A 14,820-nucleotide genomic window follows, 5' to 3' on the forward strand; every position below is an offset into this window, starting at 1 on the left:
GGGAATGTGAATAAATGATAACTGATTCTGTCAAATATGTTTCAGACGATTCCCCAGATTATGAATTATCATATGAACACCATGAAACACCTCAGGCATGAGATCAAAACCTTTACCTTTCATCAAGCTTACCCTCACAGTTCAGTGGACAGGGTCATACTCACTTCCTGCCTCCTGTTTCCTGTGTACAGGCAACCAATCAGGCAGGAGCAGGTCCGTACAGTGAGCTGGTGAGCTGCCAGACCCCTGCCAGCACACCTGACGTTGTGTCCACCTTCTGTCTGGCGGAGCAAGACTGTGCTGACAATCAGCCCTTCTCACCTTCCACTTGCCTCGCCCTTAAGTGGGAGGAGCCATGCTGCAACGGAGCAGAGATCACATCCTACACCATTGCGCTGGAGGACCGCCTCATCACTGTGGACAATGGTACCTGCTATGTGATCGAGGGCCTACAGCCGGACAGCGAGTACAGGTGGGTGGGAACAGTAGTCAAAGTCATGTGGCCCCCTGTTGGTCCTGAGGGGAGAGGAGTGAGTGGATGCATCACGTATCTGGTATGTTTTTATATTATCTGTGCCTTAGCTATAAGTATTATTTCTGTAAAAGGGTCGAATTTGTTGTTTCTGCGCACTGTACCTCACACGTTGTTTACTGACCGCTCTGATACAAATTAATTTCAGGAAATTTGTGTATTTGAACTACTTTTGATACTGTCAAAAAAAAAACAAAAAAATCTTTATTACATTGTACCTTTAAAGTAATGGGATAAGAAATGTCAAGTGTGCTCTGCTGGGGTGTGGTCCGGGCCATAACACAAGAAGTCCTGTGGAGCATTATGTTTGACTTTCAATCCAATATCACCCAGAGCATGTCCAGTGAATGCCTGCAGTGACCCAGAGCCTGCTGAAGTACAGCATGCTATTATAGGGCAATCAAACACACAAGCTAATTCACTTGCAAGCACACTACATGGAATTTAGAGTCACCAGTTCTTCTGATGTGTGTTTTGCAATTGTGGAAGGAAACACGAGCATCTGGCAGAAACCCATACTAGCACAGAGAAAATTAATAAATGTAACTTGTGTTTGCATCATCTTGTGGAAGAGTGTGTGTGTGTGCGTGTGTGTGTGTGTGTGTGTGTGTATATATATATGTATGTAAAAACTTTTCAGGACTGGAAGACAGCACCTGTGTTGTTGTTCAACAGTGGTACAGAAGTATAAGGGTCCCAAGGTGATATGGAAAGCTCTTCTCACAAATCCTCATGGCTTAGCTGCAATTCCAGACCCCCACCCCACCATAGGCACAGTGTGCATGCAATACATGTTGTGCTCTTTCTACATGGCACTTAATGGGTGCTGCTCCGTCATGCAGCTCCCAGGATAGAAAAGCACTTAGGCACAATCAGAAAAGGGTGCTTTGTAGCCACTTTGTCAGTAAAGCAATGAGCTTTCTCCATCACTCTGCCTGTGCTTGTGTGGAAAGCTTTATCTCTTTCCCCATCTCCAGCAATTATGAGTTGTCCCTCAGGAGCTTCTTAGCTTCTTCAACAGGCACTGATTAGGGGTGCCGGGCTTACTTTTGGGCCCACCCCTCATGGACCACTATGCTTTGACATCTTATAGCCAGTAAAGCTTTATTGATGGCAAGTTGTCCTGTAAAAGACTCTGAGCTTTGTTTTGGTTCTTTCCTTGTGTGTAAGTTTTGCCTTTTGCGTATAATCATGTTTGGGTGCACACATGAGCCTGTATGAAGAGGGCTCCATGTTAGGTTTCACAAGTCTTTTTCTCTGTTGACTGCGCACCATGGAACAAACAGTCATAGATGATAGTCCCTTGATCTCTTGGGTTTTTGATACTAATCAATCTCTAATGGAAATTATTCAGATTTATGCTTTGGAAGTGTCCCAAGCTCCCACAACCTTTGCTAGTTCTTATGAGAAGGACCTGATGGAGAATGGGCACAGTGAGCACAGAGAGATGGAAAGGAAGCAGCAAATCCTGTAACATCCTTGGTTATTTTTCATTGATTATTCTCCTTCCCTGGGTGTTTAGTCCCACTGAATTTGACAAGGACCGCTTGGTGGTGTTTTCATTTTTTTAGTTGTCATGATTAATATTTGGTCGTATTGGTTCACTCTGGGCTTGAAGACTTTACTGAGGATATGCGGCCCCTGTTCTAAGACCCGTTGGAACTGTTTGCAGCGCTCTGCTGCAAATGGGAGGAGGGACCCATGGGATGTTTATTACTGTGTTTTTTCAGTGCTCATCAGAAGAGCCATCAATCAGAATTTAGCTGTTTAGACCTGGGTTACCCAGACACATGCACTGAGCTTATTCACATTCATTGTGACTAATGACATTGCCATAACCTAGCATGGGGGGGACAAAAAGTCTAATCTGAGCACAATGTCTTCAGCAGCCTCTGAGGAGCCCTGTACTTCTTGCAGTTTGTGAATATTGTGATTATATTGTGCATGTGGCTTTTGTTACTATTTGAATACGTTATTGCCACGTACCATCATGGTTGAAATCTGCTGTCCTAGATGGAAATGTACTTTCTAATGTAAACACACCCTTTTACTGCTGGGTGTCATGTCAACAGATGCCCAGTACCATCTGAATAATGTGAAATTGTGACATCCTACTGCAGCTGGGAACATACACTTCGTGTGTCTGTTGTGACAGTCCAGTTCCATCTCTCCCTTGCACAGTTTGCAGATACGAGCTGTCAGTGACATTGGTCCTGGGCCTTTTTGCCCGCCGCTCCGGGCTCGTACCCGGCCACTACCCCCACTACCACCCCGTCTGGAGTGCTCTGCTGCTGGCCCCCAGAGCCTGAAGCTGAAGTGGGGAGAAAGCAGCGGTACCAGAGTCCTGCTGAGCGACGACATGGTTTTCTCCCTCCAGATAGAAGACAGGAGTGGACGGTACAGCACCCAGTTGTTACTTCCCTTTTGCTGCCTTTTGTTTTTTCCTGCCAGTAGTCACAGATTTCCCATCTTTTGTGTGATACCTCCCATATTCAGTCTCTGGTCCCTTCTTGGGAATATTCTGTGTTCATCATGATACCATTTTCTGGCATTCCTCAGATTTGTCCTCATCCCACTGTAGCACTGCCATTCTTTTTTGCTTAGTATTTGCTTTTAGAGTTCACTGATTAGTTCCAAATTGATGGATGTGTTTATTTTAATAAATTATGGTAGACATTTTTCAAGGGTACATTTTACATCAGTGTTCATTGTTTCTTATAGAATGATGATTCTGCAAGATTGATTGGAAGATTCAGATTGAAAGCGTGGTCTTGTCTTTCCACAGGTGTTACAAGGTGTCCTGAATATTTGTGTGATGTCCATTATACACTGTTTTATTTCAGAACATATTTTTAAAATGTTTGTGCACTTGCGGTTAACTTTCCCTGGCCACAGATGGCTTCCATCTCTCTCAGATTTCTTACCCTGTCCTCATTGTTATCAAGGTTTTTGTCAATCTGTCAGCCCTATCAGACTATGCTGATTGATGAAAGCTAGAGAGATGTTTTTGGAAGCCAAATAAACTGTCATCCTGCCTCTCTGGCAGACATGCTCTGGAGGGCTGTCTCCCCATGAGAAGCAGGGCTGCGTTTGTCTGCCCATGTTTGCTATTTTTGTGCAACATGCAAACATTAGCTTTGAGGAAAGAGTGCTTCATTTGTCCACAAGTTACTTACAGCTGTAATCACAGGTCAGCCCCCACAAGGCAGGTCAGAGGTGAGATCAGAAGTTAGAGTTCACTCCCGCATGTCAGTTCTCAGTCACAGGCCACCCCATCACCCCTTCCCCCATGCAGTGACTAGGGATCAAGCTTGATTCCCTTTCGCAGCCTGGGTAGATGTATTAGTGAACCAGTGATGCAGAATAGAAACACCAGTATGACATGTTACATATTGCACATAATGGAAAGTTAAATACGTGCTCACCAAAACCCAGGAGAAACTATTGCAATAGGTGCTAAAGCCCACAGAAAGATTACTGAAATGTTTTGCTACAGGGGAACCGAGATCATCGTTTCTTATGGCACATCTGTGGTACAGCATCAATTTTGTGTTTACACTGAATAGAAAGCATATATAGTTGTTACTGTGAGTGCTGGCCTCAACATTTTACATATACCTACACACCTAGTGTTTATGTCATGTCTTGTCAGGAGTCTTCCTAATACATTTCAGTGATGGTATGTAGTCAAGTTGGAACTGCGTTATGGTGTGAAATAGTCCATTCACGCAGCAGAAAGAAACCTCCACTGACTGCAGTGCACGAAGTGGTTTCTGTTTTTTTGACTTTTCATTTTTTATGTATGTCCTTGTTTAGCTTAGAGAATGCAGCAAAATGTACCCTGTTACTGTCTTGGACTGAAATTATTTTCCACTGTATTCAATGAACAGTTTCCTGTAGTGCAAAGCCCTTGCAACAAAATTATAGCCCTTTTTTGAATGAGCCATTGAAGCCTTTATTGTTTGGGCCAGTGGCCATAAATGTATTGCACACACAGCAAGAAAACTGCACATTCATTATTGGTTTCTTAAAGTAGCTGAAAAAGCTTTTCAGTGGCACATTATAGAAAAACAAATTACTTGTCAATACTTGTCTGAAGAAAGGCAGAAAAAAGCGAAACACAAATTGTTAAATTTCAATTAAAAAGGTTGAGTTGTAAATGCAGATTTTGTTAAGGAAGTGTCCAAAACCCTGCACCTCTTTCCAGCACGGCATCATGATGATTAGTAATTTCTCCTCAGTTGCTGGTTAACCGATGAAATGAAAAAATGTTAAGGCATTATATTTACATGTTACAAGGTTACTATATTGTCAAAATGATTTCTTTTTTAAAACTTATGTACATGATGGCGTGACGGTCAATTGCATGACCAGAACCCCATCCTACCATTGGTCCGTTCATTTGATTGCAGGATTTGCGGATGTGGGGAGGGGGGGAACCAGTTGTAGGACACAGTGGTAGTTCACGATTAAGGCCATAGCGAGCAGGCCTCTGGTCATATGCCTTCCTACATAAGAACGTGCCTTTCCCAGGATGCAGCTGGTTATCCACCGTATCCATTTACGCCAGTTATCTTAATCCTGCAGCCATTGCCGGTAGTCTTTGACGACCTTTTATTGCAGGTTGTATAGGGGTCCTGAATCTTCATTCCCTCTTCTTTCTCCAGGTTCGTGACCATCTACCGTGGGCCAAGCCACACCTACAAGGTACAGAGGCTGGCAGAGTCGAGTATCTACAACTTCAGGATACAAGCCTTGAGTGAGGCAGGAGAGGGGCCATTTTCAGACACCTACACCTTCAGCACCACCAAGTCCCTGCCCCCTGCTCTGAAAGGTATAGACACTTAAAGGAGTGGGTGCCATTGTTCGCAAGATTGTCAAATGTATGACTGGCACCTTTGTGTCTCAGATTTATCTGCATCTTAAATTGCGAGTTACATTTTTGAAGCTCTGCACCTTCAACATGTTAGACCATATCATCTACCCATCCCATATTTTTTTTTTTTTCTTTTCTTCATTTTGCAGCTCCCAGAGTGGTCCAGCTAGATGGAAATATGTGTGAAGTCACGTGGGAGACGGTGCCCCCGATGAGAGGAGATCCTGTCAGCTACATCCTCCAGGTTCTAGTTGGGAGAGACTCAGAGTACAAACAGGTGAGTGAAGGTTCAGTCAAGGTCCTTTCCACAGTGGCAGGTGTAGCAGAACAGATATAGCTTAAGTTACAGAAGTGAAGGAGTCATAAATATGAAGAGGAACAGGTACAAAATATACCAGAAGATGATGGTCTATTATAGGCAAGTGTTTGAAGTATAAAGGAATGAAAATAAAATACAAACATGAACTAATCTTTTTGTCTCAGTGGTATTAGACCAGTAGATACAGTATATACTACCAAAAGGAAATGTACCAGCAAGAAACTGATTGCACGCACTGGCATTATTTATTTAGCACATCACTGGGTCACATGGTCCAGATCATCTCTGGAGAGAGCAAAGTCTGCCTTCCAACTCAAACTTACATCAGTAACTCTCGTCTCCTTAGGCCTAGGGTTAGACTCAAGGGTTTCCTTTGTGAAGAACGAAATTGTTGCTTCTGCCACTGGAGGTTAGAGGTTTTGCAGGCTTTCTTTCAAATGCTAGTCAACATCCCTCCAAGAGTAATAATTATGCTGCAGTTGTGGGGCTGTCATGCAGGGTTTTTATGACTCAGGGTGACAAAAGCTGCAGTTTAACTCTGTTGTTTCGTTTACTTTTGCCAGCATCACTCAGCTTTATAGTGAGTGTTTATCAGTCCCTGTCAGCCTTATTCTTGATTTTATTGAGTAGTTTCGTTACATAATGGTTCCAGGAGCTGGGTCTCATTCAGACTTCACTCAATGGAACTGCATTTGTTAGCACTATTGTAATGGCAGTACACTTGGTCTCAAGTGTGGGTTTTTTGTGCTTTTTAAAGTGTTCGGTACTGATTTTTACAGGCTAGGACTTGACCCTGTGATGCCCGTTGAACGGTCCAGTTTTTAAAAACACTGGGTCACTTTGAACAGCCCATTTTGTCATTATAATACTGACAAAAATATGTGATTTAACTTTTCCATTTTTTATATTTACTGATATAAGTAATACTTTTCTCCAAAGTGACTTATAAAGTTAAGGCACATGTAGTTAAATTTAACCATTTACAAAGCTCAGTATTTTTGGAGAAATTTAGGGTAAGTAAAGGTACTACAGATTTAAACCTGTAACCTTGGGATTTGGATACAGTAACTCTAATCACTGCACTACGAGTTGCTCTAGAAATAATACTTGATTATTTCTGAATGTACATGTAGTTGCTTTCCTACATAAAGTGTTAGGTGCAAGTTTGCCTTGTATAGTATGGTTTGCCTTAGAACAGCTGGAGTTGCCTGAATGTGTGCGACTGAAATGAGCTACAAGTGATTATTGCTCATTATGTTCAGTCCCTTAATTAACCTTCTGCAGACACCCAACACACCCCAAACATTCATAAATGTGCCTTCCAGTGGTGCACCAGAGTTTGGCTTTCTGCATGTGTTGTATATCTTACCAACCTCATTCTGTCTGTCTGAAGGAAACCCAGACCGCAGTCCAGTGTGTGGTGGTAGAGGGATTCAAACTTGTATCCCACAATAAATGTGTTGTCACTCTTTACTCCATAACTGCTACACCATTGTCACACAACTGTCTTAAACAGGAGGCAGTTTCTCTATTACAACAGCGTTTGGCTCCTACCGGGTGATTATCAACATTGCTGCACCACTTCCTCTGTATGGTTCTTGGAAGCTGAGACAAAGTCCTGTGGCATCAAGAGCTCAGAACCAGAACTTCTGCTGTTTTAACATTTATTCATTTTTAAAGTCTGGAACATGTAGTTCTGTGTGGTGTGGACACTATGGGCACCAAGGTCAATTCACAGAAGAGCAGGGAGAGAATGCCATCCCTTACCTGTGTTAGATACATTTTGTTCCTTGTAGCTTTCCAAAGACACAGCAACATTTGTATTTGATCCTGGGAGTTCAAGGCATATTTATTTGGGGGGAAAAAAGTTAATTTTTGCACCAGCTGTTTCAGATCACTTTCTTCAGAGCCAGTTGTATTTCAAAAGTTGTCTGAATCAATGCAGATACCCTAATCATACCTTACTCATACACAGTACTTTACCTATACAATTTACCTTGCTCAAAAAACGGACCTAACATTGTCTCTTAACTGATTCTTGCACTTATTCTGGTTATACTTCAGTCCTCCTTCCTTCAGTACTTCACTAATTAAGCATGTGCTTTTTTTTTTTTTTTTTTTTTGTCAGTTTTATTTAAATATCTCTGACTTTTTAGACTTTAACAAAATCAGTAAGTAGTCTCTTCTTTTTCTATGTAGGGGCAAAATGAAAAAGGTAATAATGGCATAATGTCAGTGTGTGGCTGCTTCAGTTTTTTTAATGTCACCTACCTGAGAATTGTTCTCTATTTACAATTTAGGGCTTACTTCAACATTTCTGATTTTCACAGAAAAGTCTTGTCATTTATGCTTTTATATCTAACCTTCTTGGGGCCAAATTAATACTAGCAGTAGTTAACAGTGGCACAGCGGGTAGTGCTGCTGTCTCACAGTGCCTGGGTGGTGCAAGAGGACGTGGGTTTGACCCGTGCTGTCTGTGGAATTTGCATGTTTTCCCTGTGTCTGTGTGGGTTTCCTCTGGGTGCTCTGGTTTCCTCTCATAGTCCAATGACATGCTGTTCAGGTTCACCCATAGTGTGTGAGTGACAGAGAGAAAGAGTGTGTTCCACTGATGGTATGGATGAGTGACCCAGTGTTAGTAGTGTATCTAGCAGTGTAAGTCACCTTGGTGAATAAGGTGTGAGGGGTGATAACACTACATAGAGTTCACTGGAAGTCACTTTGGAGAAAAGTGTCTGCTAAATAAATAGATGTAAATGTAAGTTGAGAAAAGTCTTTACCAGCTGTTGCTAATTGAAGACAATGTCTGCCTGGAGAGGGTTAAATCATGTTTCTCTTTAGACTGAACTTGAATGGTACTTTATAATTTTGTAGCTCAGAGCAACAGTCCCCAGCTGTTTGTGCACATCATTGTCTCTGTAAAATGTTGTTTATGGCTGTGGAACCAGGCAATGTCAACTTTTTTGCCTCATCTCATTATGACCCTGGTAATATGTAAATGCAAACATTCAACAAACAAGATCATATTGATATGAAAGAGGTGACAAGGTAGTTAAAGGTATCCGAGATGTCTGAAAACTCTATGCTGTATTCCTGAGGAAGGCACTGCCTCCATGATCTTGAGGAAGCTGAATATCCAGGCATTCAGGGAAACAAACAGGCCTACTTATGTACAGAATGTCTCTTACGACATTAGTGTGTCTCACACTGCAACCATGACCAGTTTATGTTGTGGACATTATTTGTTTACTTACTTACTTACTGAGCTTTTTGCATATTTAAAAGAGTGGAATATATATTATTCATTTAGCAGACGCTTTTGTCCAAAGCTACGTACATCTCAGCAAAAATACAATTTGTGCATTACATTAAGAGAAAGAGACATGGTTGCGGACGTGACTCTTAAGTAAACCTAGTTTGCTACCTTCCACCTGATGCACTGATGTGCATCAGTTGAGTAGGTGCATAAAACACAGGATAGATGAATCCTGATAACCTCCTTCCAATTTTTTTATTATTTATAATATAAACTCTGACATACAATTGTGGAGTGGCGGCTGTATAAAGGCTAATCTGGGGATGCTCATGAAGTTATGGTGCACGAACATTTACAACATACGTGAGCTGGAGAGATCTTGGGCGAAATGGGTCCGGAAAAGGTGAATTTTCAGACCTTTCTTGAATTTAGACAGTTTCTGCAGTTCTGAGTGAGAGGTGAAGGTTTTTCCACCACAACGGAGCCAGAACCGAGAACCTCCGTGCTTTACCTTTCGTGCGCGGGACCACCAAGCGAGCAGAAGTAGACGAGCGAAGCGGTCTGGCTGGGGTGTAGCGGTTGATCAAGTCCTGTAAATAGCTGGGAGCAGTTCTGTTGATGCATTTGTAGGCAATAACCTGGGTCTTGAATTTGATTCTGGCAGCTATAGAAAGCCAGTGCAGAGAAATGAGTAGAGGAGATACGTGAGAACGCTTTGGCAACTCAAACACAACTCGTACAGCAGCATTCTGTAACAGCTGCAGAGGTTTGATGGCAGTAGCAGGAAGGCCACACAGGAGAGAGTTGCAGTAATCCAGATGGGAAGTCACCATGGCCTGGACAAATAGTTGGGCAGAGTCAATTGTGAGGTAGGGACGGATCCTACGAATATTATGCAGGATGTATCTGCTGGATCGGGTTGTGGCTTCGATGCGCTGAGAGAAAGACAGACAGACTCGTGTCAATCGTTGCTCCCAGACTCTTAGCCAAGGCGGTAGGTGAAATGAGTGAGTTGTCCAGTTTGAAAACTAGATTGTATCGTATCGGAATACAGTCTGTAACTTTGCTTTACTTATTTCCAGTCATCAGTTGCCGCTTTGCTTTGACTACAGGATTTACTGATTTAATGTCTCCCTGCTCTACTTTAGAAGCTCTGGATTTTGCTATTAAATATGACACACAATATGAAACTTTAATATTTTCACTCGGTCACACTGCGCATTATTTTCTGGGAGTTTCGAGCCTTTCCTTGAAATTCTTTGTTGTCTCAGTGGTGTTTCAGGTTGGATGGAAAATTGGGTGCCCATTAAGCATCGAACTTTACCTATCAGCGATGCAGGTTGAAATCCCAGAATGCTTACAGCCCTATAACAAAGAGCAAAAATAGTGAGTTAGTGTGTCATCTGTTCTGTTTTTGTTTTCAACTACATGCATAAGCTTAACTTGCAGTTCACATAGAGAAGGTTAACTGTCCCCTTCAAGGGTCTGGTGCTATTCCATTAAGGTCCCCTTTTCACTGACCACAATAATCCAGAAAATGGGCTGAAGTGCTGGCAGGAACGATTGTTTAACAAGGTTTTTCCTTAGAAATTGATTTGGTTGTACCATCATTACCTTTTTGGAGGTTCTGTGCTGATAGTATGTTGAAGTGGGAATAGCCAGGCAAATAGCCCATCTTGGTCTAAGCTCCAGTTCATTTTAATTTCCTGGTAAAGAAACATTAGAGCAGATAGAAAGAGAGATCCTTCTCTTTGAATTGGTTCAATTTGTTACCTGAATGGATTTGATCAGAATCTTCCCTGACGGACACAGCTCTACATTTTTACCCTATTTATTGCTTTTGCTTTTGTCAGTATTGTATCATTGTCATGTAGCATGCAAATAGTCCTTTTTAAAGTTGGACTGCAAGAAACATATGGCAGTTAACTGCCTGTGTGAGTTACATACACGTTTTACGTTTATTTATTTAGCAGACGCTTTTCTCCAACGTGACTTCCAATGAACTCTGTGTAGTGTTATCAGCCCGCACACCTTATTCACCAAGGTGATTTACACTGCTAGATACCCTACTTGCACTGGGTCACTCTTCCATATATCAGTGGAACACACTCTCTGCCACTCACACACTATGGGGGAACCTGAATAGCCTGTCTTTGGACTATGGGAGAAAACCCATGCAGACACAGGGAGAACATGCAAACTCCACACAGCCTTAGTGGGGATTGAACCCACATCCTGTTACACCACCCAGGTGCTCTGAGACATCAGCGCTACTCGCTATGTCACTGTGCCACCCGTGCATCTCTCCAACATAGTGGTACAAGGAAAGGAGTGAGCTTTGTCTTGCCTGGAGCCAATGCCTGCACCCCTTGTCTCTCCGAAGTGGCCTGAATCTATAGTTCCCTCGTTTTCCTCATATTAGATAGATGTGTAGCACTGACCTTAGCACTGAGCTGTGCTTACTACTGTTACTTCAGACAGTCTAGCAAAATCCTGCCCTTTACACTTCACACTGTACTTTTGTGCACAGCTAAGCCAAGTGATCATGTGTTTGTATGTGTGTGCGTGCACATATTGATATCGAATTCGGGCAGCAATAACAGGCTAGAGGGCTATCTCAGTGAACTTTGTAAAAACCTCATTGTTCTTTCTCTCTTTCTGTGCCCCATAGGTGTTTAAGGGAGATGAGAGCTCATTCCAAATCTCAGGCCTTCAGGCCAGTACGGACTATCGTTTCCGTGTGTGCGTATGTCGCCGCTGCCAGGACAGCGGCCAGGAGCTGTGTGGTCCACCAAGTCCACCCTCGCTGCTGACACTGCGGCGGTGCGAGCCAGTGGCCGCTGGGGAGCCAGACCCAGCACATGCTGCTAAGGCCCTGGGCCTCATCTCCTCCGATGAACAGTTTGCCACACTCATAGTTCTTGGCTTTGCAAGCCTCTCCATCCTCATTGCATTCATTCTGCAGTACTTCTTCATGAAGTGAAAAAGAGGAAGGTTAGGGGGTGAGACGGATTTTAAAAACAAAAGAAAACTTGAGGTATATTTTTAATGCTCTGTCTTGTTGTCTCAGTACATATACAGGCTTTTTCCTCCTGTTCCTGTATGAGTCTTTTTTCATGTCTCATTGCAGCCTCTCTCTCTGTCTGTCTGTCTCTCTCTCGCTCTCTCTCTGTTGTATTGTACGGATTATGTTCAACAGACGCCTTAGCTCTTTGCTGCACCTTGTTTGGGAAAGCATATCAATTTAACAAGCCTTAAAAAGAAGTTGTGGGCAAGCACAGTTGCTAACAGACTGATGTGCATGTTTTTGTAATGTTTTAAATGTATAAAACTAAGAAAAATGTATGGTTCTTTACATGGATGGCCTTACTTAAATGTTTTTATCCGAATTTCCTTTTTTACAGCCATATACTTTTTAGATGTAATAGCTTTAACATGTTACTTATCGTCGCCCTGTGACTTAACGTCATAACACGTGCAGAGAGGTCAATTGATATCTTGTTTTTTTGCGATTTTACACAGTTTGAGGTACTGTGTTTCGTTGACTAAAAATCACAGAGCTCGGAAAACAACTCTACACACATTATCCATTTGGCAAGTCAAAGCCACCAGCATTAAGCTGCCAAAGCATTTTGCAATCCAAGTGTGGTTTAATTGATGCTGCTATCCTGTGTTTTTAAATAATGAAACCAGTTATCTAATATATATATATACATGTGTATCTAAATATATAAAATCTATAGAGGTAATGTAATATAAATGATAATGGGTTTGAAGTAAAAGTCTCAGATTGAGTAGGAGTCGGCACGCATACAACGGTGCTTAATCTGTGGTCAGTAGTCCACATGAGTGGATTGGTATGTGGCCTGTCTGGAGTAGATGAAGTACTGTGGCACCCAGTGCTCCGTGCAGCTGCAGTATTTCTCTGGTCTTGATGCATTTCTGGAACCTGGGGGCCCTGACATCCAGCCCACAGCCACTTTCCCGTCACTCTTTCCCACTATTCTTCTCGACCTCCAGTTCCTGGAGCCTGTTGCAGACTTGCCTGTGTGTGCTGTGTTATCTGCTTTGCTGGGACCTGGTGAACGTCTGAGCAGAGCTGTACACGGTAGCAGGCTATGAGGGTTGGCGGTGGGCTGGGAGGGCTGTGAGCGTGGGAAAACCTTCTGACAGAGAACCCTGCATTTAGCTGGTCACTCTGAGACCCAGTCTCATGCCGTGCCGCAGACCCTCTCGCACCCTCTCTCTCCCTTCCCTCTTTTTCTTTCTGGTTCTCTTTGTCTTTCTCGCAGTGATTCTGATTCCGATTTCATAAGGTGCTTTATTGGCGTGGTGTCGCAGCCGCAGACAAAGCAGTGGCAAAGCCCTCGATCTCCTCTGACACTAAGGACAAGCCCTAAGAAAAGTGCGTGCCAAAGGCCAAGGGGACCTTTGCTCCCCTGCTAGCCAAGGAAACGTGCAAACCAGCAGATTCCACAAATCCAAAGAGTTTGTCGAAAGTCACACTTATAGATTCTTTTGAAGTTGATTTTGGGGAGCTTTTGGGGGTGGGGCAGCCTACAGTTGGCTCACAGCAGGCCCCTCCCTCTCCTTGATTGACAGCCTGTAGCTCAGGGACTCTGACCGAAAGGTGAAGAAAACAAATACGGCAAGGATGCTGCAAACACTAAGTTTTTTCGGTTTTGGTTTTGCCATTGCTGTCATTGTGAGCTATTAGCCTTTTCTTCTTCAAACTCGCCTTCTAAGCATTGTTTCCCTGCCTGAGCTGTGCCTTGCTCTGTCATGTCCATAAGCAAAAATGGTTTACTGGCTCAAAAGTACCTTTGCCAAAGTTTATGGGAAAGTGAGGTATCATTCTTTTCTAGGTTTATTTATACTATATATTGCATTCAGTACTTTAAATGCCAATTACAGTGCAATCTTCATTTATTTATTTTTTAAAAAATAAGAGATAAGTGTAGTTATGTACTAATTTTTTCCTTGTAGCATGTTATTTTTTTTTTTCTGTTTTTGTATGTATTTTAGATTTATAATTACAGGCCAGCATTCTTCCGTATCAATAATAACCATTTTAAACATTTTTCTTCAGTCAGCGGGAACATGTAATGCAGAAAAATCATAAATATCTGTGCAGTTTTTACGTGTAGCCAAAAAATCCTGTTCATCTCTTTCCAAACCAAGTGCTTGAACTTGCAACATATTGATCTTTTTTATGCCTAGGAAGATGTAGCATATGTTTATCCAGGATATTGTGTCTGTAATGGGATGTATTTAGCTACATTTTGACAATTGCTAAATAGTGTTATAAAGCTTATTATACTGTTTGCCAAAGCAAAGGCTTGTCAACTTTATGGTGTTTATTTAAAGGGTCATGTGACAAGTCCCTTGTGACACTAGTGCATTGCAATCCTGAAAAGGAGATATTATCAGTTGTGTGATCATGCTTCTTTTGTTTGTTTTGTAAAACAAAGTGTGCCATTTAAGTGTATAACCCTTTGAAATGAACTTTTAAAAATGATTTCACACTGAAAAGAGAAACAATCAACCTATGTTTTGGGACAAATGATTTCTTTTTGTGATATGTCATAGCTTAATAGTGAACTTATTCAGTATTTTGGTAATGAAATATATATATATATATATATATATATATATATATAGATAGCTATATATATATATAGATAGCTATATAGATTTAGTATGATAAAGATACAATTAACAGAAATGAAGCACTTTTGAAAGCAAAACATTAGTCTTTATAAAATGTATCATGATTAAACTGCCTAATTAAGCAAGTTTATTCACTTTTAAAACGCTAAACTGTCAGTACTGTCAAA

At 42.0% G+C, this 14,820-nt stretch overlaps 1 protein-coding gene across 5 annotated transcripts in view; it reads left to right on the forward strand.

The window, feature by feature from the left end:
* Window positions 1-14,534, forward strand: part of fndc3ba (fibronectin type III domain containing 3Ba) — a 95,301-nt gene extending 80,767 nt beyond the window's left edge. For all 5 annotated transcript variants that reach the window (XM_018753545.2, XM_029250191.1, XM_029250192.1 and 2 more), the window contains 5 exons: window positions 192-472; window positions 2,714-2,929; window positions 5,200-5,366; window positions 5,558-5,685; window positions 11,655-14,534. In XM_018753545.2, the coding sequence (XP_018609061.1) occupies window positions 192-472; window positions 2,714-2,929; window positions 5,200-5,366; window positions 5,558-5,685; window positions 11,655-11,966 (1,104 nt within the window). In that variant the 3' untranslated portion in view covers window positions 11,967-14,534. The remainder of the gene's footprint in view (window positions 1-191; window positions 473-2,713; window positions 2,930-5,199; window positions 5,367-5,557; window positions 5,686-11,654) is intronic.
* Window positions 14,535-14,820: the final 286 nt, after the last annotated feature.

Source organism: Scleropages formosus, chromosome 3 (assembly GCF_900964775.1).
Source record: "Scleropages formosus chromosome 3, fSclFor1.1, whole genome shotgun sequence".
Classification (NCBI taxonomy): domain Eukaryota; kingdom Metazoa; phylum Chordata; class Actinopteri; order Osteoglossiformes; family Osteoglossidae; genus Scleropages; species Scleropages formosus.